This window comes from Manis javanica, chromosome 8 (assembly GCF_040802235.1).
Source record: "Manis javanica isolate MJ-LG chromosome 8, MJ_LKY, whole genome shotgun sequence".
Lineage (NCBI taxonomy): Eukaryota > Metazoa > Chordata > Mammalia > Pholidota > Manidae > Manis > Manis javanica.
Genome location: NC_133163.1, coordinates 100312581 through 100340018, shown reverse-complemented (window position 1 = coordinate 100340018; position 27438 = coordinate 100312581). Strand labels below are relative to the sequence as shown.

At 36.7% G+C, this 27438-nt stretch overlaps 1 protein-coding gene across 10 annotated transcripts in view; it reads left to right on the top strand.

Moving 5' to 3' along the window:
- Positions 1–26019, top strand: part of GABPB1 (GA binding protein transcription factor subunit beta 1) — an 87553-nt gene extending 61534 nt beyond the window's left edge. For 6 of the 10 annotated variants that reach the window (XM_037021055.2, XM_037021053.2, XM_037021051.2 and 3 more), the window contains 3 exons: positions 13129–13314; positions 16154–16269; positions 24518–26019. In XM_037021055.2, the coding sequence (XP_036876950.1) occupies positions 13129–13314; positions 16154–16269; positions 24518–24670 (455 nt within the window). In that variant the 3' untranslated portion in view covers positions 24671–26019. The remainder of the gene's footprint in view (positions 1–13128; positions 13315–16153; positions 16270–24517) is intronic. The other 4 variants (XM_037021056.2, XM_073211845.1, XM_037021052.2 and 1 more) reach the window with 1 other exon arrangement.
- Positions 26020–27438: the final 1419 nt, after the last annotated feature.

Sequence of the window (27438 nt, the reverse complement as noted above, 5' to 3'; positions counted from 1 at the left end):
CCAGCACTTGTCTCGAGGTATCTTTACCACCTGGAGAAATTATGATACTCGGTAAATTCGATATGAGGCACGAATTCTATTTAAGGGTTGTAATTCGGAAGGAAGAAGAAAAGCTATAGAGGTAGCATATGGAAGAAAACATGGGAGGATTGATTATTTCTTTGACATATCTTCTTGTAGAGTACCTTAAGTATGTATAGGTTTTAAACTACTAACTAACTTGCACACACATATTAACATAATAGGAATACGGTGACATAAACAAAGCAAATCTATGATTACCAGCCATCTCCAGTGAAGCCAAGAAAACCATTTAGGCACCCTAGGCATTTATGAAAATTAGTTTATGATATGATGGATATTGTCCAACTCTACTTGAACAGTCTGAGAGAAGTCAGACAAATTAAAGCAGCCCATTTCTGGGATCTGTTCACATCCCATATGTTCTTTTAACCGTAGATAGTCTATAGTCGTAAGATTTTGGAGCGCTACAACTTGCACCACTCTCAACTCCTGATTGAGTTCCAATAGTACAGATCTGGTCAAATGCGTTGTCTCACTGTATGCACATGCCAGCCTAGACATCTCCCTCCTCATTCCAATGGCAAGTCCAGGAAATGGTGGGATGGACGCAGCCACAACCGCAGCATCGCCCGGATCCCTGTGGAGGCTTTTTGATGATCATCCCCCGGCACAAGTCCTCCAGAGAGTGCTGATGCCGGAAGCTCCTCCTCATATCGTATCTTAGTTCATTTTCAGGGTAGCCAAGCTAGGCCTTGATCTTCTGCATAGAAACAAGCAGACCCTTTGCCCACACTTTGACATGCCCTCTATACCACTATGTAGAACTCATTGGAGGTCAGCACACAGGAACTGATTTTTTTTTTAACCTTTAATCTACACTTACATGAAGAATACTATGTTTACTATGCTCTCCCCTATATCAGGTCCCCCCTAAAAACCACATTACGGTCACTGTCCATCAGCATAGCAAAATGTAGAATCACTACTTGTCCTCTCTGTGTTGTACAGCCCTCCCTCCCCTTTCTCCCTCCCCTTTCTCCCTCCCCACACTATGCGTGCTAATCTTAATACCCCCCTTCTTCTTCCCCCACCTTATTCCCCCCTGCCCACCCATCCTCCCCAGTTCCTTTCCCTTTGGTACCTGTTAGTCCATTTTTGGGTTCTGTAATTCCGCTGCTGTTTTGTTCCTTCAGTTTTTCCTTTGTTCTTGTACTCCTCAGATGAGTGAAATCATTTGGTATTTCTCTTCCTCCGCTTGGCTTATTTCACTGAGCATAATACTCTCCAGCTCCATCCATGTTGCTGCAAATGGTAGGATTTTTCCTCTTCTTATGGCTGAGTAGTATTCCATTGTGTATATGTACCACATCTTCTTTATCCATTCATCTACCGATGAACATTTAGGTTGCTTCCAATTCTTGGCTATTGTAAATAGCGCTGCGATAAACATAGGGGTGCATCTGTCTTTCTCAAACTTGATTGCTGCGTTCTTAGGGTAAATTCTTAGGAGTGGAATTCCTGGGTCAAATGGTAGGTCTGTTTTGAGCATTTTGATGAACCTCCATACTGCTTTCCACAATGGTTGAACTACTTTACATTCCCACCAGCAGTGTAGGAGGGTTCCCCTTTCTCCACAGCCTCGCCAACATTTGTTGTTGTTTGTCTTTTGGATGGCAGCTATCTTTACTGGTGTGAGGTGATACCTCATTGTAGTTTTAATTTGCATTTCTCTGATAATTAGCGATGTGGAGCATCTTTTCTTGTGTCTGTTGGCCATCTGTATTTCTTTTTTAGGGAACTGTCTGTTCAGTTCCTCTGCCCATTTTTTAATTGGGTTATTTGTTTTTTGTTTGTTGAGGCGTGTGAGCTCTTTATATATTCTGGACGTCAAGCCTTTATCGGATCTGTCATTTTCAAATATATTCTCCCATACTGTAGGGGTCCTTTTTGTTCTATTGATGGTGTCTTTCGCTGTACAGAAGCTTTTCAGCTTAATGTAGTCCCACTTGCTCATTTTTGCTGTTGTTTTCCTTGCCCGGGGAGATATGTTCAAGAAGAGGTCACTCATGTTTATGTCTAAGAGGTTTTTGCCTATGTTTTTTTCCAAGAGTTTAATGGTTTCATGACTTACATTCAGATCTTTGATCCATTTTGAGTTTACCTTTGTATATGGGGTTAGACAAAGGTCCAGTTTCATTCTCCTACATGTAGCTGCCCAGTTTTGCCAGCACCATCTGTTGAAGAGACTGTCATTTTGCCATTGTATGTCCATGGCTCCTTTATCAAATATGAATTGACCATATAAGTTTGGGTTAATTTCTGGAGTCTCTAATCTGTTCCACTGGTCTGTGGCTCTGTTCTTGTGCCAGTACCAAATTGTCTTGATTACTATGGCTTTGTAGTAGAGCTTGAAGTTGGGGAGTGAGATCCCCCCTACTTTATTCTTCTTTCTCAGGATTGCTTTGGATATTCGGGGTCTTTGGTGTTCCCATATGAATTTTTGAATTATTTGTTCCAATTCATTGAAGAATGTTGCTGGTAATTTGATAGGGATTGCATCAAATCTGTATATTGCTTTAGGCAGGATGGCCATTTTGACAACATTAATTCTTCCTAGCCACGAGCAGGGGACGAGTTTCCATTTGTTAGTGTCCCCTTTAATTTCTCTTAAGAGTGACTTGTAGTTTTCAGAGTATAAGTCTTTCACTTCCTTGGTCAGGTTTATTCCTAGGTATTTTATTCTTTTTGATGCAGTTGTGAATGGAATTGTTTTCCTGATTTCTCTTTCTATTGGTTCATTGTTAGTATATAGGAAAGCTACAGATTTCTGTGTGTTAATTTTGTATCCTGCAACTTTGCTGTATTCCAATATCAGTTCTAGTAGTTTTGGAGTGGAGTCTTTAGGGTTTTTTATGTACAGTATCATATCATCTGCAAATAGTGACAGTTTAACTTCTTCTTTACCAATCTGGATTCCTTGTATTTCTTTGTTTTGTCTGATTGCCGTGGCTAAGACCTCCAGTACTATGTTAAATAACAGTGGGGAGAGTGGGCATCCCTCCCTGTCTGGTTCCCAATCTCAGAGGAAATGCTTTCAGCTTCTCGCTGTTCAGTATAATGCTGGCTGTGGGTTTATCATATATGGCCTTTATTATGTTGAGGTACTTGCCCTCTATTCCCATTTTGCTGAGAGTTTTTATCATGAATGGATGTTGAATTTTGTCAAATGCTTTTTCAGCATCTATGGAGATGATCATGTGGTTTTTGTCTTTCTTTTTGTTGATATGGTGGATGATGTTGATGGATTTTTGAATGTTGTACCATCCTTGCATCCCTGGGATGAACCCCACTTGGTCATGGTGTATGATCCTTTTGATATACTGTTGAATTCTGTTTGCTAATATTTTATTGAGTATTTTTGCATCTACATTCATCAGGGATATTGGTCTGTAATTTTCTTTTTTGGTGGGGTCTTTGCCTGGTTTTGGTATTAGGGTGATGTTGGCTTCATAGAATGAGTTTGGGAGTATTCCCTCCTCTTCTATTTTTTGGAACACTTTAAGGAGAATGGGTATTATGTCTTCTCTGTGTGTCTGATAAAATTCCGAGGTAAATCCGTCCGGCCCCGGGGTTTTGTTCTTGGGTAGTTTTTTGATTTCTGTTTCAATTTCTTTACTCGTAACTGGTTTGTTTAACTTTTGTGTTTCTTCCTTGGTCAGTCTTGGGAGGTTGTATTTTTCTAGGAAGTTGTTCATTTCTTCTAGGTTTTCCAGCTTGTTGGCATATAGGTTTTCATAGTAGTCTTTAATAATTCTTTGTATTTCTGTGGGGTCTGTCGTGAGTTTTCCATTCTCATTTCTGATTATGTTGATTTGTGTTGATTCTCTTTTTCTGTTAATAAGTTTGGCTAGAGGCTTATCTATTTTGTTTATTTTCTCAAAGCACCAGCTCTTGGTTTCATTGATTTTTGTAATTGTTTTATTCTTCTCAATTTTGTTTATTTCTTCTCTGATCTTTATTATGTCCCTCCTTCTGCTGACTTTAGGCCTCATTTGTTCTTCTTTTTCCAGTTTCGATAGTTGTGATGTGAGACTATTCATTTGGGATTGTTCTTCCTTCTTCAGGTGTGCCTGGATCGCTATATACTTTCCTCTTAAGACTGCTTTCGCTGCATCCCACAGAAGTTGGGGCTTTGTGTTGTTGTTGTCATTTGTTTCTATATATTCCTTGATCTCTATTTTGATTTGTTCATTGATCCATTGCTTATTTAGAAGCATGTTGTTAAGCCACCATGTGTTTGTGAGCCTTTTTGTTTTCTTTGTAGAATTTATTTCTAGTTTTATACCTTTGTGGTCTGAAAAATTGGTTGGTAGAATTTCAATATTTTGGAATTTACTGAGGCTCTTTTTGTGAGCTAGTATGTGGTCTATTCTGGAGAATGTTCCATGTGCACTCGAGAAGACTGTATATCCTGTTGCTTTTGGATGTAGAGTTGTATAGATGTCTGTTAGGTCCATCTGTTCTAGTGTGTTGTTCAGGGCCTCTGTGTCCTTACTTACTTTCTGCCTGGTGGATCGATCCTTTGGGGTGAGTGGTGTGTTGAAGTCTCCTAAGATGAATGCATTGCAGTCTAATTCCCTCTTTAGTTCTGTTAGTATTTGTTTCACAAATGTTGGTGCTCCTGTGTTGGGTGCATATATATTTAGAATGGTTATATCCTCTTGTTGAAATGAGCCCTTTATCATTATGTAGTGTCCTTCTTTATCTCTTGTTACTTTCTTTGTTTTGAAGTCTATTTTGTCTGATATTAGTACTGCAACCCCTGCTTTCTTCTCACTGTTGTTTGCCTGAAATATGTTTTTCCATCCTTTGACTTTTAGTCTGTGCTTGTCTTTGGGTTCAAGGTGAGTTTCTTGTAAGCAGCATATAGATGGGTCTTGCTTTTTTATCCATTCTAATACTCTGTGTCTTTTCATTGGTGTATTCAGTCCATTTACATTTAGGGTGACTATTGAGAGATATGTACTTATTGCTATTGCAGGCTTTAGATTCGTGGTTACCAAAGGTTCAAGGTTAGCTTCTTTACTATCTTACTGCCTAACTTAGCTCGCTTATTGAGCTGTTATATACACTGTCCGGAGATTCTTTTCTTCTCTCCCTTATTATTCCTCCTCCTCCATTCTTCATATGTTGTGTGTTTTGTTCTGTGCTCTTTTTAGGAGTGCTCCCATCTAGAGCAGTCCCTGTAAGATGCCCTGTAGAGGTGGTTTGTGGGAAACAAATTCCCTCAGCTTTTGCATGTCTGGGAATTGTTTAATCCTGCCATTATATTTAAATGATAGTTGTGCTGGATACAGTATCCTTGGTTCAAGGCCCTTCTGTTTCATTGTATTAAATATATCATGCCATTCTCTTCTGGCCTGTAGGGTTTCTGTCAAGAAGTCTGATGTTAGCCTGATGGGTTTTCCTTTATAGGTGACCTTTTTCTCTGTAGCTGCCTTTAAAACTCTTTCCTTATACCTGATCCTTGCCATTTTAATTATTATGTGTCTTGGTGTTGTCCTCCTTGGATCCTTTCTGTTGGGGGTTCTGTGTATTTCCGTGGTCTGTTTGATTATTTCCTCCCCCAGTTTGGGGAATTTTTCAGCAATTATTTGTTCAAAGGGACTTTCTATCCCTTTTCCTCTTTCTTCTTCTGGGACCCGTATAATACGAATATTATTCCTTTTGGATTGGTCACATAGTTCTCTTAGTGTTGTTTCGTTCCTGGAGATCCTTTTATCTCTCTCTATGTCAGCTTCTGTACGTTCCTGTAGGTTTCTATTCCTTCAATGGCCTCTTGCATCTTATCCATTCTGCTTATAAATCCTTCCAGGGATTGTTTCACTTCTGTGATCTCCTTCCTGACATCTGTGATCTCCCTCTGGACTTCATCCCATTGTTCTTGCATTTTTCTCTGCATCTCATCCCATTGCTCTTGCATTTTTCTCTGCATCTCTGTCAGCATGTTCATGATTTTTATTTTGAATTCTTTTTCAGGAGGACTGGTTAGATGTGTCTCCTTCTCAGGTGTTGTCTCTGTGATCTTTGTCTGCCTGTAGTTTTGCCTTTTCATGGTGATAGAGATAGTTTGCAGAGCTGGTACGAGTGGCAGCTGGAAGAGCTTTCCTTCTTGTTCGTTTGTGGCCTTCCTCTCCTGGGAGAATAGTGACCTCTAGTGGCTTATGCTTGGCAGCTGTGCGCAGACAGGGCTTCTGCTACCTGCCCGCTTGCCATGGAGTTTATATCTGCTGTTGCAGTGGGCGTGGCCTGGCTGGGGCTGCTCCTCCAAAATTCTGGAGCCACTTTGGGGAGGGGGAGCGGCTGGGAGGCTATTTATTTCTGTAATGGGCCTCTGTGCTCCCTGTTGCCCAGGGGGTTAGAGTGCCAGAGATCCCCAGATTCCCTGCCTCTGGGCTAAGTATCCTGTCCTGCCCCTTTAAGACTTCCAAAAAGCACTCTCCAAACCAAAACAACAACAGAAACAACGAAAGAGGAAAAAAAAGGAAAAAATGCGCGATTTTCTTTGTCCTCAGGCGCCGGTCTCAGGCACCTGCTCACTGGTCTTGCTGCCCTGTTTCCCTAGTATTGGGGTCCCTGTCCCCTTAAGGCTTCCAAAAAGCACTCGCCAAAAAAAAAGGGAAAAACTTGCGATTTTCTTTGTCCTCAGGCGCCGGTCTCAGGCACCCGCTCACCGTTCTTGCTGCCCAGTTTCCCTAGTATTGGGGTCCCTGTCCCTTTAAGGCTTCCAAAAAGCACTCGCCAAAAAAAAAGGAAAAAACGCGCTATATTCTTTGTCCTCAGGCGCCGGTCTCAGGCACCCGCTCACCGGTCTTGCTGCCCTTTTTCCCTAGTATTGGAGTCCCTGTCCCTTTAAGGCTTCCAAAAAGCACTCGCCAAAAATAAAGGAAAAAACGCGCTATATTCTTTGTCCTCAGGCGCCGGTCTCAGGCACCCGCTCACCGGTCTTGCTGCCCTGTTTCCCTAGTATTGGAGTCCCTGTCCCTTTAAGGCTTCCAAAAAGCACTTGCCAAAAAAAAAGGGAAAACGCGCGATATTCTTTGTCCTCAGGCACCGGTCTCAGGCACCTGCTCACCGGCCTTACTGCCCTGTTTCCCTGGTATTGGGGTCCCTGTCCCTTTAAGGCTTCCAAAAAGCACTTGCCAAAAAAAAAGATAAAAACCGCTCCAGTTTCTTTCCACCCACTGGGAGCCGCGGGGGAGGGGCACTTGAGTCCCGCCGGGCCGGGGCTTGTATCTTACCCCCTTCGCAAGGCGTTGGGTTCTCGCAGGTGTGGATGTGGTCTGGATGTTGTCCTGTGTCCTCTTGTCTCTATTTTAGGAAGTTGTCTTTGTTATATTTTCATAATTCTATGTGGTTTTGGGAGGAGAGTTCCTCTGCTCTACTCATGCCGCCATCCTGGCTCCGCCCCCTCAAGAAATTTTTTAGACAATTACTATCATTGCTTTTTAGAGGAAAGATTACTTTTCGCTGGACTTGGGGGTATAGTGGGTAGGCTGCGGTTGAACCGTACCCTCAAGAATGAATGGAATATAGGGATTTAGATGGAAACTCTTTCCAATGCATTCCACTTTGAAAGTTATTCCAAAATGAAGATAAAGAAAACTAAGTTTTCTTTTGGGGAATGTAGCTGCCTTTTTCCTCTCAAGGAAAACCACTGTGTAATACACTATTAAGAAGTAGAAGCAACCACATTATTCTATATTTCTGCCAAAGCTTACAGGCCTCTCTGTTACAGGTATTTCCTATTTGAAAAATCAGAATTCCAGGAAACTTAAATCCTTACTCCTTTCCTACTTTAAAACAAAATAAAGTTGTAAATAATAAAAGTTCATGGTGGGATATATGATATTTTGTATTGAAGAAATAACTCAAAACTGGTTTGGTACTTAAATTTCCATTTATAGTTTGTTTCAAACAGCTATTATTATTATTATTATTATTTTCTAGTTGCTTTTATTGAACATGTAACTGGCTTATTTTTCTTTTTTTTTGAGAGGGCATCTCTCATATTTATTGATCAAATGGTTGTTAACAACAATAAAATCCTGTATAGGGGAATCAATGCTCAATGCACAATCATTAATCCACCCCAAGCCTAATTCTCATCAGTCTCCAATATTCTGAAGCATAATGAACAAGTTCTTACATGGTGAACAATTTCTTACATAGTGAATAAGTTTTTACATGGTGAACAGTACAAGGGCAGTCATCACAGAAAGTTTAGGTTTTGATCACGCATTATGAACTATAAACAATCAGGTCAAATACGAATATTCGTTTGGTTTTTATACTTGATTTATATGTGGATCCCACATTTCTCCCTTTATTATTATTATTATTATTAATAATAAAATGCTGAAGTGGTAGGTAGATGCAAGATAAAGGTAGAAAACATAGTTTAGTGTTGTAAGAGAGCAAATGTCGATGATCAGGTGTGTGCCTGTAGACTATGTGTTAATCCAAGCTAGACAAGGGCAATAAAACATCCACGGATGCAGAAGATTTCTCTCAAAACAGAGGGGGTAAGGTTCCAAGCCTCTGTTGATCCCCAATTTCTCACCTGATGGCCCCTCTGCAACTGTGCCTGTCTTGGGTTGTTCCTCCCTTGAGGAATCTTACCCGTCTCTGGCTAACCAGTCATCTTCCGGGGCCATACAGGGAAGTGTAAAGTTGGTAAGTGAGAGAGAAGACATATTGTCAAACAGCTATTATTTTGTAATGAGAAAAGTTATTCGTTGAACAGATTTTTGTTTGAATATCTCTTATGTCCTGGGTACTATGCTAAGTGCTAGAAAGAAATGATAAACAATCAGATATAGTCCCAACCTTTTTGGAATATGTATATAGAACATGATATTAAAGTTTTTCACACAGATTAATACTTGTGATTAGTGCTACATATAAAGACTGCAGTATTTTAACCTAGTCTTGTGGGTCAGGGAATCTTCCTAGATGAAGAGACATTTAAACTAAAGGTCAAGTAGGAATGAGTGGAGCAAAAATTGGGAGAAGAAGCTTTTAGAAAGAGGGATTCATGTGAAACTTTTGAGACAGAAAATAGCTTGTCCTTTCAAGGGACTCAGGGGCCAATGTGGTTGAGCCCAGAAACTGGAAAAGTAGCTCATGCATGGTGGTTGAAGGTAAGATTATACAGGATTTTTGAAATGATTACTTTGGTAGGCTTTGAAAGGGGTTCAGTTAGGAGTCTAATGTGATGGTAGCATGGGTTAGGATTTGGTAAAGAGTTAAGAAGGAATAGATTTTATATTTATCTGGGATGTAGAATTGGAAGTTATAATTGGTTAGATCTAGGCCTTATATCTGCAGTATAGTTCGGTCCTTTTAAAATGAACTAATAAAAAACTGCTTTATGTCTCCAACTTTCAATTTTATATTGATTTTTGCATTGCTTAGGCTTTTTTTTCCTGTGGACACTTGTATGATCTCTTGATTAAATAGAGTTCAGTGACCACCTTTCTTTTTGTCTTTAGAGCAACTTCTGCTTCTTATTAATAAGGTGGTGTTTCCAAAGGTGCAGTGCATTTGGCAGTTGTTTCCTTCATTTCTCCTAATAGTGAAATTTAAATCAGGTCTCTTTTGCACATTGTTTTGTTTTGTTTTTGTCTGTTCTTGAAACAGAGCAATAAAAGTGAATTTACTTTAGGGAAAAGTTACTAGACTTCATAAAATTATTTTGTTTTTGCTTTTTTGTTTTTAATTTCAGATTCAGTTGCAGGCATTATACCTTTGAAATGTTATTTTTCTCTTTAGTAAACACAGTTTCTGTTCTATTGTTGAAATATTTATATATGTGTTTTCAATCTTTTAGAAACATCTTAAAGGTAGTTTCCCGGTCTTATTTTAATTTTTTTGACATTATAATTCAAAAGTCATGTTGAACAAGAGATGTTAGATGTTTTCAAAGATGCTATAGATTATCTAAGCTCTCCTTGTATATTACATCTTGATTTTTGAATTAAATTAATGCATGTTCATTAGTTTTTTTTGGGGGGGGGTTACATTTGAAGATATGTCTATGTTTGTTTAAAAAGTAATAGTCCTTTAAAAAAAGTTTTTAGGCTTTCTGTTTTATTCTGATATGTTTCAACATTTCACTGTTGGGTTGTTCTTAGTGTTCCTGGGGGGTACGTTGTCTTCCTTTGTAATTTGTTTCCTTATAATTTTTCTTAAATTCCTTACTGTAACACAACTTAAAAAGAAAGCTTTTTAGATAAAAGGCAAGAACTCTATTATTTTAATGACAGTCATTGCAAGTAGTGCAAAGATGAAAGTTCTTGAGTTGTGCCTTAATTATGTGTGTGATCTCAGAAATTTCTTGCATATGATTATGCTTTGAAATACTTTCTACTTGTAGTTAGCATTCAACCAGAGTGAACATTTCTTTTTCATATGGATATTTTTTTTAAAAAATCAAAGCAATAGTTAATGGGTTTTAAAACCTTAGTACTATTGAACATACTACTATTTTATGCCCTACATTTCATTTTATAAATATCCTCCTGAAATTTTTTTAAGTGCTTGATGATAAAGCCTAATTATAGTTTAAGACAAACAAAAATGAGAGAACTCAATACATAAAGCTTGTTTGCATTTTGAGTAATATCTTCTGTGGTTTGTATTGTGACCCTTGATTACCAAATAACACAGTAACAGGGTTGTAGTCAGGGCCTGTTGCCAAGTGTACATCCTTGACAACTAAAGTCCCAATACTTATTTTGCCTTTTCTCAGGAGTTCATATATTTAGGGCCTCTCTATCTTTAGTAAATCGTATGGTCATGGATAGCCGTGATGTTCTCCTGGGACTTGGCAGCAGGTTCAGCATGTTCAGGGCAGCTGTGTATCTGAACAGCAGCATGAGTTCAGGAGATCAGGGTTTTACTTAACTACACTTTTTGTAAAGCACTGTCTTGAATAACAAAAAAACCCGTCATTTAAAAATGGTTTTTATGTCATTTCTTTTTTCAGAGCTAGTTATATTAAAACACTTTTTAATGTTTTTTTCAAACATAAAATTGAAGGATGAACTTTATACCTTTAGCCTCTATTCACCAATAGTTAACATCTTTACATACCTGCCTGTTCACACACACACACACACACACACACACACACACACACACTTTTATTTTGCCAAATTATCTGAAAGTAGATTATAGACCTCATGACATTTCATCCTCTTCAGCATGTACCTCCCAAGAACAAGGACAGCAGCATCCTACATACAGCTCCACTGTATTTCCTAAAAACATCAACATTAATGTAGTAACATTGTCTTATATATGATCTGTATACAAGTTTCCCCAGTTATCTCCCAAATGTCCCTTATAACTGTTTGTTCTTCATACAGGATCCAATCAGAATCCATACACTGTATTTAATTATTGTGTCTCTTTAGTCTCCCCCAATCTAGGACAATCCCACTGCCTCCCTTGTTCTTTGTAACATTTTGAAATCTTTGTAGTCTAAGCCAGTTGTCTACAGGATCACCCACATTCTGGATTCATTTGTTTCTTAATAGTTAGATTCAGGTAACACATTTCCAGGAAGACACAAGTGAAATTTTGTAATGTCTTGTTTCATCACACAAGGAGGCACATAATGTCAGGCCGTCCTCAATGACTGCTTGGTGAGAGTGGGTACTGCCAGGCTTTTTAGGCAGGTTTCCCCTGTATAGCTCAATACTGATCTTTGGGGTGACACTTTGAGAACATCTGAGTATTTCGTTTCCCCAAAACATTTTACCAATGGTTTTAACGTCTATTAATGATCCTTGCTTGAATCAGTCAATATACATTGGGGGTTATACTGATAATTTTTCTTATTTTGTTGATTAGATGACATTCTTCTGTCAAGAAGATCTTTCCTCTTTCCCCCCTTTTGTCCTTTTTCATGAGGTATTGTCATGGATAAATGGATTTTTAAAGATTCAATGTGTTGTAATCCATTACTGTCATCATTCATTTTGATGCTTTTTTTGTTGAAGTATGACATACAGAAAAGTATACAGATCATATGAATTATTGTAGTGGTCACTCCTGTATTATCATTGCTCGGTTCATAAATGGAAAGTACCCAGTATATGTTTTGTGTCTGATTTACATCACTCAGCATGATTTTGTCATATTTATCCATCTTTTGCATTTAGTCCATTTAGTTGCTCTGTAGTCTTCTAACATGACTCTACCACAGATTATTTACCCTACTTTTGATGGATATCTGATTTGTTTCAAGTTTTTTTTAATGATTATGTATAAAGCTGCTATGAATATTCCTTTGTATGTCCTTTGGGCAGTAGTTGGGCATAGGATTGCCTATGAGGAAGGATTTTGACAGCATTAAGTTGTGATATTTTTACCCAGGGAAGTCCAGGAGTGCTGTATTGGGCTGCCATAATCTTCTCTGAGCCTCTCATAAAATATTAAAAATCAAAGTTCTGGATTTTACATGTGAATATATTGTATTATTCACTATCATACAGTCCCATATCTTTATGTCATTTATTATCAGCCCTTGCTCAAACAATCCAAAAGGGGAATACTCTTTATTCTATCTACTTGAAAAATACAAAGATCCATGTTACATTGGATATGGAAATGTTTATCAGCTCATAGGGAAATGTGAATGGAGTATAACAACATACAAAATTCCTCTTGAATTGTGGAATTTTATTACGCAGGTGTTACCTTTGTCATATCTGTGGCCTTAGGAGAGCTTGCAAATTTTGTACCTCATATAGCTAAATGAAGATAAATTGTTTATTTAAACACACACTTGCAAAGATAGTTGGAATTCGCTTAGTTTAAGTTGCGGGACTTGTAGTCAGTTGTTTACACAGATAAGCACATTGTGATGCTTTTTTATTGATGACTGGAGAACTTACTGGAGACTACATTTAAAAACCATGTAAAACTTTTTCTGTATAAGAAAGAAGCAGAGAAAGCAAAGGTACAAAGCAAAAATCAACTTCTTTTCATACTTATATGTATGTGCACTGATTGTTACTGTTATTTTTTTTCCAGTAGTGGCTACAGAAGAAGTAGTTACTGCAGAATCTGTGGATGGTGCAATTCAGCAAGTAGTTAGTTCAGGGGGTCAGCAGGTCATCACAATAGTTACAGATGGGATTCAGCTTGGAAATTTGCACTCCATTCCAACCAGTGGAATAGGCCAGCCCATCATTGTGACGATGCCAGATGGACAACAAGGTTGGTAGTGTTGTATTTACATAAAGTTTGTGTTTATACTCAATTCTCATTGAGTTGTGATGTGTTTTGCAAAGCATTTATTTTCACCTTGTTATATTTTGTAACCTTTTGAAACAGACTTAATTGCTTATACAAATATTAAAATTTGCTTTCTCTGTCAGAGAGGAATTGGCCTCAAAGTATTCTGGTTGGAAAATGAGTTTAAATAAGTAATTCAAAATCAGCGTTGGACAATAATTTCCCAGGCCATTTAATGCAGTTAAGATATCCTATGGGCTTTTAAAAATACCATGTAAGAAAAAGCTACTTAAAAAGAAGCTAGACTTAGAACTTGTAGTAGGAATGTGGTGGCAACTTTTAGCAGCTTTTTTGATAGTTTTCCCATTTTTTCCTCTTGGAAACTACAGGGAATAATAAGGTGGATAAAACTAAAGCAACAGCTACATTCTCATTGAAAATAAGAGGCTAAGAAAACTACAAAATTCCGTATTTGTAGTGTTGTCAAAAACATCTTAAGACCATTGTAGCCAGGGCAAGAGAACCCTCATGGAACTTCACACTGGTGCATCAAGCAAAGAAAGGGGGTTAAGATAAGAAATCAGCAATAAATATACACTCCTAGCAAGACAGGGCCCAGTCTGAGTAGAAAGTGTTACAAGCATGGCCAAGATGAACTAAGGCATGAATGCTGGAGGAAGCAGAAGGAGAAGGTGCAGAAAGTTCCTATATGAGTAAGCATTATCTTGCACCCAGTCTCTGGAAAAAAAAATGTGTGCACACACAAATCTTGTAAAAAATGAATGGGATTACAGAGACCATGCCTCTTCATGGCCAGTGAAGGAACTGGGGAAGGGAAGAGCTGGAGGTAGAAATTTTCTTAAACCAGGTTTGGTTTAGAGTAACAGGAGGTATGGCACTACAGAGAGACCGCATCTCTAAGGAGAGTGTGTTGCTCTAGCAGTAGAGGAAATGCTGGACCTGAAGCCTGGGAGGCGTTTCTCTCCTGCTTTGCAGAAATCCTGTGCTGATAGCTGGTCCAAGATTTGCATCAGGCCCAGGTACTTTCACAAAGCTTTAAATAACTAATTCAAATTATATAGAAAAGAAGAATCCATTCAAAGTATTTGTATTAAGCAGATACAACATGTTTCCCAAACCTCACGCTGTACAGACTAATCTCATTGATGAAGGAAAGAAACTCATGGTTTTGGATGTAAAGACTCACTATCATAAAGTTTTCAATTCTTCCTGAATTAGTTTATAAATATAATGTGATATGAAAAAAGACTGTATTGGTTTGTCAGGGCTTCCATAATAAAATACCAGCTTAGCTGACTTAAATTACAACAGAAGTTTGTCTCCTCAAACTGGACTTTGAAGTCCAGATCAAGGTGTCAGCAGGTTTGGTTTCTCCTGAAGCTTTTCTTCTTGCTTTTAGGATGGCTGCCTTTGGGCTGTGTCCTCACATGGACAGCTCTCAGTCTGTGTGTTTGTGTCCTAATCCCCTTTACTTATAAGGATGTCAGTCATATTGGATTAGGGCTTATCCAGATGACCTTATTTTACCTTTTTACTTTTTAAAGGCCTAATCTCTTAATATGGGGAGGTGCTGGGGATTAGGACTCAAACATGTGAATTTTGAGGGGGGCACAATTCATCCCATCACAAAGACCAGCAGTCTTTTTCTAGGAATAACCAGATTCTGAAGTTTATATTTATGTGGGGAGAAGGGAAGAAAAAGAATAAGAAAAACTGGAAAAAAGAGAAATGAGAGGAACCTACTAAAAATTTAAATAAAATTTTAAAGCCTCTGTAATTTAAAATGTGTAACTGACATGAATATGTGGACTATGCAGATAGTCCAGTGAAACAGATAAAAGGTTCTCAGTTCTTCTTGAGGTAATTTATAAGTGCAACATAATATGACATGATTTAAAAGAAAACAATTTAGTCTCAAAATTTCTAATGTTTTAAAATTGTACTAAATAAATATGAGATCTGTATTTTTTATTTCAGTTAATATTTATAAGTTACATTTTAAAAAATATCTTAACAAAAAACTTTAAAATCTGTGGAACTGTAAATTTCCCCATTGGTTATTAAGGTTCCTTTGCATGGTTCCAGCTGGCACAGTAATTTTTATGGTCCTATACTGCTGTGCAAAGCAAGAATAGCCACTCTTTACATATATTTGCATTTATATAAAGAAATACTAAAAATTGGAACAAAGTCCAACTACCTAATAAAAAAATAAGCTAACTTAGACAAACCTTCATAATGGTGTATCCACACAGTGGAATACTATGCAGCTAAATAAAAGAAAGCCTTCTATGTACCTTAGCCCTCTATAAAAGATACCTTAGATATATAAGTGAAGAAAGCAAATGCAGAGCAACATATCTATTGTTTGTATGTTAGAATGTATGTTTTGTATGTATGCTACCTTTTGTGTAAGAAAGGGAAAAGTAAGAATATACACATCTGTTTTTACATAAATTAAGAGCAATGTACAAGAAACCAATAAAAGTCATTATGTGTTAGCAGGAGTGAGAGAGATGTCTCAAAATATACTTTTTAAATATGTTTGGATTTTGAGCCATATGAACGACTATATATATAAAATTTGAAAAAAAAGTAGGTCATTTAAATAGTAGTTTTTAGTAAAAAAAAAAGCAAAAGGTGAAGACAGGGACATCCAGATGAAAAGCAAATCACTCTTTTTTAAAAGTATTGTTTTGGGACATATTTTAGATGATCTGCATCAACAATGTCAAGACTAGTTTTATTTCTACTAAGCCTATCTGAAAATAGAGTAACATGTACATTTTTTTCATTTTAGTATTAACAGTACCAGCAACGGACATTGCTGAAGAAACTGTGATAAGTGAAGAACCACCAGCTAAGAGACAATGTATTGAAATAATTGAAAACCGGGTGGAATCAGCAGAAATAGAAGTAAGGAATCTTTTACCTGGTGTGTTTTGCTGCAGTCATCCAAAACAAATTCAGTGTACTTTTCTTTTTTCTTTTTTTTTTGTCTTTTATATTACTGACAGTGTTGCTTTGATCCAGAATGAAAGTACAAAGTATTACTTTGTCTAATTGTTTGCTTTAAATATATCGCAAGCCCTCAATAAATATTGAATGAATGAATGAATGAATGAATGAGTGAGTGAGTGAAGAATTTGTAACAAAGCCTGTCATCATGGTAACACTGGAATGTCTTGTTTTTTGCCCTCCATCCTCTTATTTTCTATTAAATCCACATGAATCATTCTCACAAGTCACTAACATAAATGTCCCTATAGACTAAAAAATTTTTTTCTTAAAAAAGTGAAATCCAAATAAATGCCTGTTTGAACTGGAGGATGCTCCTTAGGAAGGATGTTGTCAACTGAGTTACTTTTTAAAAAGACATTAATAACTGCTTATTTCACTGTAAATCCTTAAAGGAAATTAAATTTAGACTAGTTGTTGATAGAACTCAATTTTTTTTTCCCTCTCCCAAACTAGTTCATAAGTGTAAACTAGTTTCTTAGTGTAACCAAACCAGAGTTACCTCGTAGGTCCTCATAGGTTTTTTTTCTTATATGACCGTAAATATAACTATATCCCCTAAATCCCAAAAGAAGGAAATCATTTGGTATTTGTCTTTCTCTGCCTGACTTATTTCACTGAGCATAATACCCTCTAGCTCCATCCATGTTGTTGCAAAATGGTAGGATTTGCTTCTTTCTTATGTCTGAATAGTATTCCGTTGTGTATATGTACCACCTCTTCTTTATCCATTCATCTACTGATGGACACTTATGTTGCTTCCATATCTTGGCTACTGTAAATAATGCTGCAATAAACATAGGGATGCATATGTCTTTTTGAATCTGAGAAGTTGTTTTCTTTGGGTAAATTCCTAGGAGTGGAGTTCCTGGGTCAAATGGTATTTCTATTTTTAGTTTTTTGAGGAAACTCTCTATTGCTTTGCACAATGGTTCAACTAATTCCCTGATAATTAGCAATGTGGAGCATCTTTTCATGTGCCTGTTGGCCATCTGAATTTCTTCTTTGGTGAAGTGTCTGTTCATATCCTCTGCCAATTTTTTAATAGGGTTATTTGCTTTTTGGTTGCTGAGGCATGTGAGTTATTTATATATTTTGAATGTTAACCCCTTCTTGGATATGTCGTTTATAAATATATTATTCCATACTGTAGGATGCCTTTTTGTTCTGCTGATGGTGTCCTTTGCCCTACAGAAAGAAACCTTTTAGTTTGATATAGTCCCATGAGTTCATTTTTGCTTTTGTTTCCCTTGCTCGAGGAGATGCGTTCAGGAAGAAGTTGCTTGTGCTTATATTCAGGAGATGTTTGCCTATGTTGTATTCTAAGAGTTTTATGGTTTCATGACTTACATTCAAGTCTTTAATCCATTTCAAGTTTACTTTTGTGTATGAGGTTAAACAATAATCCAGTTTCATTCTCTTGCATGTAGCTGTCTGGTTTTGCCAGCACCAGCTGTTAAAGAGGTTGTCATTTCCCCATTGTATGTCCATGGCTCCTTTATCATATATTAATTGACCATATATGCTTGGTTTATATCTGGGCTCTCTAGTCTGTCCCATTGGTCTATGGGTCTGTTCTTGTGCAGTACCAAATTGTCTTGATTACTATGGCTTTGTAGTAGAGCTTGAAGTTGGGGAGTGTAATTCCCCCTGCCTTATTCTTCCCTCCCAGGATTGCTTTTGACTATTTTGGGGTCTTTTGTGGTTCCATATGAACCTTAGAACTATTTGCTCTAGTTCGTTGAAGAACACTGTTGGCACTTTGATAGGGATTGCACTGAATCTGTAGACTGCTTTAGGCAGAATGGCCATTTTAAGAATATTAATTCTTCCTATCCATGAGCATGGGATGTGTTTCCACCCATTGGTATCCTCTCCAATCTCTCTCAAGAGTGCCCCACAATTTTGAGAGTATAGGCCTTTCACCTCCTTGGCCAGGCTTATTCTTAGGTATTCCATTCTTTCCGATGCAACTACGAATCGAACTGCCTTCCCAACTTCCCCCTCTGCCAGTTCATCATCAGTGAACAGGAATGCAACAGACATCTGTGCATCAATAATGCATCCTTCAACCTTGCTGAATTCAGACACTAGATCCAGTAGTTTTGGAGTGGATTCCTTAGCGTTTCCCACATAACAACACCATGTTATCCTCAAACAGGGACATCCCAACCTCCTCCTCACCAATATGGATGCCCTTCATTTCTTTGTATTGTCTGATTGCTGTGGCTAGGACCCCCAGAACCATGTTGAATAAAAGTGGGAAGAGTGGGACCTCCAGAACCATGTTGAATAAAAGTGGGAAGAGTGGGCAACCCCGCCTCACCCCTGATCCTAAAGGAAAAGTTTTCAGCTTCCTGCTGTTAAGCATGATCTTGACTCTGGGTTTATCATATATGGCCTTTATTATGTTGAGGTACTTGCCCTCTATACCCATTTTGTTAAGAGTTTTTATCATGAAAGGATGTTGAATTTTGTCAAATGCTTTTTTGGCAGCTATGGAGATGATCATTTGGTTTTTGTCCTTTTTGTTGATGTGGTGGATGATGTTGATGGATTTTCTAATGTTGTACTATCCTTGCATCCCTGGAATAAATCCTACTTGATCATGATGGATGATCTTTTTGATGTACTTTTGAATTCGGTTTGCTAATATTTTGTTGAGTATTTTTGCATCTATGTTCATCAGGGATATTGGTCTGTAATTTTCTTTTTTGGTGGTGTCTTTGCCTGGTTTTGGTATTAGATCCTGGGTATTAGATCATCACTAAATGTTTGATAAAATTCAGCAGTGAAACTGTCTGGTACAGGAGTTTTGTTCTTAGGTAGTTTTTTGATTACCAGTTCAGTTACCTTGCTAGGAATTGTTCTCTTCAGATCTTTTGTTTCTTCCTGGTCAGCCTTGGAAGGTTGTATTTTTCTAGAAAGTTGTCCATTTCTTCTAGGTTATCCAATTTGTTAGCATATAATTTTTCATAGTATTCTCTCACAATTCTTTGTATTTCTGTGGTGTCCACAGTGATTTTTCCTTTCTCATTTCTGATTCTGTTTATATGTGTAGACTCTTTTTTTTTCTTGATCAGTCTGGCTAGGGGTTTATCTAGTTTGTTTATTTTCTCGAAGAACCAGCTCCTGCTTTCATTGATTCTTTCTATTGTTTTATTCTTCTTGATTTTATTTATTTCTGCTCTAATCTTTAGTATGTCCTTCCTTCTACTGACTTTGGGCCTCATTTGTTCTTCTTCTTCTAGTTATGTTAATTGTGAGTTTAGACTGTTCATATGGGATTGTTTTTCTTTCCTGAGGTAGGCTTGTACTGCAGTATACTTCCCTCTTAGCACGGCCTTCGCTGCGTCCCACAGATTTTTTGCGGTGTTGAATTATTGTTGTCATTCGTCTCCATAGATTGCTTGATCTCTGTTTTTATTTAGTCATTGATCCATTGATTATTTTGGAACATGTTATTAAGTCTCCATGTGTTTGTGGGCTTTTTCCTTTTCTTTGCGTAATTTATTTCTAGTTTCATACCTTTGTGGTCTGAGCAACTGGTTGCTACCATTTCAATCTTTTTGAACTTACTGAGGTTCTTTTTGTGGCCTAGTATATGATCTATTCTTGAAAATACTGTTCCATGTGTGCTTGAGAAGAATGTGTATCCTGTTGGTTTTGGATGGAGTGTTCCGTAAATGTCTGTTAGGTCAATCTGTTCTAATGTGTTGTTCAGTGCTTCTGTCTCCTTACTTATTTTCTTGCTGGTTGATCTATCCTTTGGAGTGAGTGGTGTGTTGAAGTCTCCTAAAATGAATGCATTGCATTCTATTTCCCCCTTCAATTCTATTAGTATTTGTTTCACATATGTAGGTGATCCTGAGTGGGGTACATAGATATTTATAATAGTTATATCCTCTTGTTGGAATGACCCCTTGATATTAACTTTTTATCAAATGAAAATTAAAATTGTTATTAAGTAACTTTGGGAGAGCAACTGCAGTGTAAAGAACACTGGACTTGAAATTAAGTGAACCTGATTTTAATTCCACTCTTGCCCCTATGAACTTTGAAACAGTTATCTTATCTTTCTGAATTTCAATTTTATTTTCTCCCAAGTAGGAATTTAGGATAACAAGATCTCCATTTTGGGGTTTTATGGGCATTGATACCATAGAAAAGAGGATTTTTTTTTTTAAAGTCACTAGAAGGCAACATAAGTCTGACCAAGGACAATTAGAAGATATCATTGCCCAAATTCATTTAAGTGTAAGACTAGTGCATGTTTGGCCACAATCAAAAAGAAAATATTATTGAATTAAAAAGAATCCAATTCATGGTTTAACCAGAATGTTTGGTAAAATTATGATTTTAATTATTAAAGGTTGTTTTATTTCCTCAAAATTGAAATTTATACTTACTACACTGAAGTTCTTACAAACTAACAGTTTATTCCTTTGAACATTATCTGTAACTTATCATTTAATAATCTTTTTAATATCTTTCTGATATGTCAGATGATTTCTTCTGGCATATAAGGTGAAAAAAGTTTTGTCATGTACTTTGCTTAAAGTGTTTAATAGAACATTATTTAAAAATATTTTATTTAAAATATAATTTATTTTAAATAATTTTATTTAAAAATTATTTATTTAAATAATTTTTATTTAAAAATAAATTACTTAAATTTTTATTGAACATAAACTTACTCAGTTCAACAAACTGTATTTCTAAAACAGTGAGCATGCAGCCTGTACTTTTATTTTTCTAACAGCCAAAGATGCTCTGTTCCTCAAAGTAAAGCCTGCTTCCTCTTACAGTCTTAAGAGACCAGGGAGAATAATTGCAGATAACAGAAAAGAATGAATTGGGGTATAACTACAACCAAAGAGATAGAAATTCTGGTAGATGGAGTTTTAGCTTAGTGTAGAGAAGAGTGGTTTTTTTTTTTTCCTTGCTTTTTTTTTACTTCAGAGTTTTCTGGTGTTTAATTTGATGTAGACTTTTTTCTAAGGCTAACATAAAGTTTTCCTGTAAAGGGCCAGATATCAAATATTTATGTCTTTATGGGCTGTATGGTCTGTGTTCCGCTACTCATTACTGCCATTGTAAGCAGGAAAGCAGCCATATACAATTTGGAAATGAGTAGGTATGGCTATATTTCAAAAAAATTTACTTATAAAAACAGGACCATATTTGGTCTGTGACATTTAGAAAACTGATGTTTGCACACATGCTAACAGCTCACACACCCAGCCCAGTTTTTCTCTTTTAAAAAAAATTTAATGGTTAAAAATGAGTCTGGAATCAGATTTATGTTGAATTATAATTTTCTGATGTGTGATCTTGTTCACTTATCTAATCTCCCTGTCAGAAAAAAGGAGTATATAATAGTACTTACATTATCACACTGTTGTAAGGGTTAAATAAGAATGCTTGTGAAGGACTAGGACAATGATGGGCATATAATAATGCTCAGTAAATGTTAGTTTCTTCTAAAATTTATATTGAAGTATGACAGAGAAATCATTGTTTTTTTTTATAATAGCTAACAAAATAAAATTGAATATTAGAAAATTATATATTAAAATGGATAAAACTGTTGAGATAATTTTTCTACCTGAAGCAGAATTCAATCATCTTGTTTGAAAAAAAAAAACAACTCAAGTCTTTCCATGCTCTATTTTTCCATTGCCTACTGTAACAGTAATTGCTTGGCTTTGGAGTTACAGTATAAGATAAATATCTTGATTATTATCAGAATTCATTTTCCTTATAATTCCTCAATGTTAAATGGTTATAGGAAAAATGCTTCAATGTTACTTATTAGTAGGCTAAGTATGTTTATTTTAAAGTGTCAGAATCCTTTTTATTGTGGTTTTATTGCAAAAGGTCAAAGCTTTTGGCATTTCTATATGAATATGAATCCCAAATGTTAGTCTGTTGCACTGTTCATGTGAGAAACAACCAAGTTACTGTTTCCATTAAGGAATGTCTTGCATTTAATACATGTTCAGTAAACATATTACAAATAAATTTGGAAACAAAGGATCCCTGAGTAAAATGAGATATTTTATTTATCTGAAAAGTGAGTGGGCAGAAAGATTCTTTCCCCAAATACCTATATACCTGAGAAAGAAAAATTAAAAAAAACTTGAACAATGTTTAACTAGGCTTTCAACCTTGAGGATTAAATGTATTCAAAGAATAGTGCTAATGATTTTTATCTTTCAGATTTTACAGATTTAGTTAAGAAATGCCGATTAAATGAGGCCTCTATTTGGCCTAGGAGAAGGGAGCTATCTTCATTTATATTAAGATCTAATAAAAATTAAAATATGCAATAAGAAAAATAGGATTAAACTGTATTCACTGTTAGACTGTTTATGTCTCTTAGTTTGCTGTCATCTTCTGAAATAATTGTGAATTCCTTCCTGTTTCTAAATGTTAATAAATAGCTAATACTAGAGAATGACTGAGAGTTAATGCATTCCAATACTTCCTACCAAATCAGGGCAAGTTTTTATCCATATTCAAAACTGGCTACCAAAGGATCTAATTTCTTAACACGTGCAAATTTTAAAACACTCTATGTGACTGTTAGTAGCCCCGCGAGAGGTTGGGGTTCAGCACCCGGGAAAACAGTGCGCATCTCCCACCCTTCCCTTTGGTGTACTCAGAGTTCTCTAGTTTCCTGCCAGGGTCCTGGCACTGACTGCTTACATGAGGCTCATCTCTTGGGAGTCCTTTCTGACCTTTCCTACTCTGTCATTTTGCCCGGAGTATGGGTAAGAAGTGGGTTAAAAAGGGGTAGCAGGGTATGGCTTTGATATGTTTAACTTGGAGATGAGGGGCATGCCTTTCTTCTGCTTGTACATTTTGTATAATTGGAAGGTTTGAGACTACTTGTTTCATCAATGACTCCCACATTTGCTGGACCCAGGGGAAAAATAAAGATTGGCTCCAGCTTCAATCCCTATGTGGAGAAGGGAGCCGCATCACGGGAAGGCAGGAGTATTATATATGCTCCTCCTTGTGGACCATGTGAGTAGTGAGTAGGGGGAGGGGATTTTAGTGTTCATAATGGACAAGAGTCAAGGAGGCAGTAGAAGAGCCCCTCCGATGGGCCTCTTCTCCAGCAGGCTGCTTGACCCCTCACCGACAGTTCCTCTGGTCAAGAGACTTGTCCAGTGTGAACCTGGCCTTTCTTGTGATTAATAATAGTCCTACCCTCAGCCCCCACCCCACTGAGAGGTCTTGGGCCTCTGTAAAGAGACTGAGCTTGGGCCGACAGGTTGAGCTTCTGGCCATGCGCGTACCAGAGGTACAGGAAACGACTCTTTGCAATGTTTTCCCTGAGGAGGCACCTGAATAGAGGCAGAGTGGGGAGAAGAGAAAGAAGACTATTTTCATTGGCCTGGGTTTGTTTCAGCTCTCAGTTTATTGAGAATTTTAACACATACATTTTATGCCTGTATAAGTTAATGAAATCACAGTAGAGAAATTAGTATTGTATTGGTTTGTAAAATGGTATGACTTAGGACACAGTAATCTAGACCAGCACTCTTCATTTTAGAGATGAGGAATCTTGCTTATCACTAGAGGAAGATAGTTTTAAAGGCAATCATATTAGAATCATAGGAAACTGTTACCATGGGAAAGCTACAGCATCATTTTCTTCATCTGTAAAATGGGCACAATATCTGTCTTAGAGACTTGTTATTGGAAATCACATGGTTTAGTCATAATAATGGGTGCTCAATAAATACTGTTTTATTATTATACCTTTAGATAAATACACCACAGATGGAGATTTGAAGAGTTATGGTTGTTTAATTTCCCTCTTATTAAAGCTCTTTCTTAGTTTTCATAGTATACATATAAAAGTACAGGTACACAGGTGGGTTCATTTCATTATGTTAGTCTTTTCCTAATTAGGAAATAAATTCCTTGAGGTTAGAAACTGTGATCTCTTATCTCATTCTGTGGAGCACAAAATTAGGGGCTCTAATGATTTGTGTATTGATTGAATAGGCAGTATGTCTCGGAAATACCAGTATGTGTCTGCTTTTAGCTACTGATTTTTGGGATGCCTGCTTTTATGTGTTAATAATGTATTTGTGCAGAAATTGAAAAAAAAACTTTTTTTTTTAATTAGGAGAGAGAAGCTCTTCAGAAACAGCTGGATGAAGCAAATAGAGAGGCACAGAAATACCGACAGCAGCTTCTAAAGAAAGAACAGGAAGCAGAGGCCTACAGACAAAAATTAGAAGCTATGACTCGTCTTCAGACTAATAAAGAAGCTGTTTAATTGAAATGAACATGTAGTTTGAGTTTGCTTTCGGTCAAGAAAGAATACAATCTTGAACTGTACACAGTAAGGTACAGTCTTGGGAGGATAGGACAGCAGAAGAGACTACAGATTGATAATTGGACTTAAGCCATGAGCTCTGAATTCTTGTAACATAAAACTCTACTTCAGAAGTTGTGAGACGTATTTAAAACTGAGTTCTGTAAATAGTTATTGTTTTTTTTACAGTTCCAAATGTGCTGATAAAGATTGAAGAGATCCAAAAACACAATAAGCCACTGTTTTTGTGAATTCTTTTGGTTTTAGTACGAACCTTAATTTCTCAGAAACAGAACAGTTTTAAGGGTGATCGTTATTGATTAGACCAAATGTTGTGTAATAATTATGTGGTAGACTGATGCTGGAATTACTCCTGTAGGTATAACTTCTATAGGAAGAGAAGATTTCTCCCAGGAAATCTTTGTACAGCTTTAAGTTGTCTCAGATTCTCAGAAAACATTTTTTAGAAAGCAAATTTTTATATTTGTTCAATTTCAGCTATACCCAAGTAGATTTACATGTATATGAAGCAAATATTTTTAAAATTTTCTGTTTGTACATATTCCGCATGTTTTATAATTTCAAATGCATCACTTGCATAGGTGTGTTTCCCACAAAATGAAAGTTATTAGAAAAAAAACCTCTTTTATTCTATAGGTCATTGAAACTAAGTAAGCTAGCAGCTGGTTTTATTGGAATGACAATGTTCTTGGAAGGAGCAGCTTACAAGATAACTTGAATTTGCAAACTGTAAAATCTATGCTTTTTTGAAAATTTCATAGTGGGGACGTGAAACTGTATTCTGTGCCTTCCATCATGATTTCCACATGAAAGCACTTTAAGGCACTGGATTTTAAGATAATGTTTTTGGAAAACTCAAAGCATATGGGTTTCTGAAATATTTCATGTACTCATTTCCCCCCCAGGAAATTATTCTTATGGAAAAATAATTGCTTTTGTATGTAGAACAAGAACTTTTTGTACTACATTGATGCTATAGATACGTCTAACATAACTTACTTTTCCCTGTGAAAGCTCTACATGTGTGCTGCAACTTACTCTCATCACACAATATTGTTGAATTCCACAATGTATGGACATTAAACTCTGACATACTGTTCATTCTTTTTTTGTAGAACATAACTTCAAGCCCTTTTCTCTTGCTTTATTTTTTAATGTTTAGTTGCTTTATGAAAATGTTTAACCGGAAGACCCTTCTAGATTACCTATACTGTATAAAGAAGCAATTACCCTTAAAACTGTACTCTGGCCTACTTTTCTATTTTACAATTAAATATCTTTTCCACATATGTTCAGTGTAGACTTATATTTTGACCACATTTTATTCACACATTAAGAATTTTGTTCTGTGTATTATATACAGCACTATCTGAAAATGCTAGAGATTCTCCACAGTGTCTTAAAAGCCCTTGAGTCATTCCTTGGGAGTTTGTGAGTTCTCTCACTGGAGTTGTCAGTATAATTGGTAATGTAATAAACAGATCTGTGAACAATCAGCTTGAGAGTTGCTATTAGAACCTTAGAAAGGTTTTAGGGCAGATTTAAGAACTATGAAGTAGAGAAGAAACCTTTTTCAGTGTTCCACAAAATTTGACATACATTTTAAACTAAAAGTACAGGTTTTATAAATGCCAGGCCATATTTGCAGTAGCATGAAGCCACTTTTACCTTTGTCTGTTTTTATTCGTGCATTTATGGGGTTGTTACATTAGGTGGTCTGCCTTGACACAGTGTTGGGTGGAGAAGGGCCAACGTGTTCACCCTAGAGTGTAAGCCAGCCACTGCAGAGCTTTGTTTCCAGTCCAGGTTGGCCCTTCAGAAGAACCTTGAGACAGTGGTGCAAACAAACTTCTGAAAATGAATGCCTTCTTTGATTTTTGTTCTGCTGTTCTGCTAGAGACTCTGCCTGGAGCAAGAAAGAATTTTGATTATAACAACATTTGGCTCAGATGGAAAAAATAATGGGTACTTAAAAGGAGTAAGTCTATGGTAGTATCAGGTAAACATTCACATGTCTGGGGGAAGTCCACTTTTTTTTTGAGTATTCACTTGTTTCTGAGAGTTTGTTATGTTGAACTTGTATAATTCCTCAGTCATCTGCTTTCTGATTACTGTTCTGTGCAACCAATAGTTAGACAAGAATTTACAACTAAAACTTAAAATGTGTCTCCTTTGTCTTTTTAGCTTCTGTTTTCAGGTAGGCTAGAAAAGCTTTGCATTTTAGCAATTCTTAATGGTGTTCTGAACAGAGGATTAAAAGAACTAACAGTTAAGCAAGGATTTTCAGAAATCCACACTTACTATGTTCCCATAATGATGGATTTGTAGTTAAAGGTCATCTGGTTGCCACATTGATGGTTAATTATCTCCACTTATTAAGGTATTTCACAAACACATTCTAGAACAGCCTTTTTCTACTATGGTTCTGCAAGAGAATCAAATCCTAATGCCCTATGTATTAGGGCCTAGTGAATTAATTTCTTGTAATGAATTAGTTTATTTCCTGTGCATCTAGAACAGTACTAGTTATGTACAATCTAGACACCTCATTAGATGTCTGGGTTACTAATTAGTTGATTCAGATTTAACACTGTACAGTCACTGGGACTCTAGGATTACAAATTCTAGGCTGGGTCTGAAGCTTTCAGAAAGCCTCATCTGATGAGTAGTATCTCCAGGAACTGTGCTTCTCAACCATTTCATTTGTA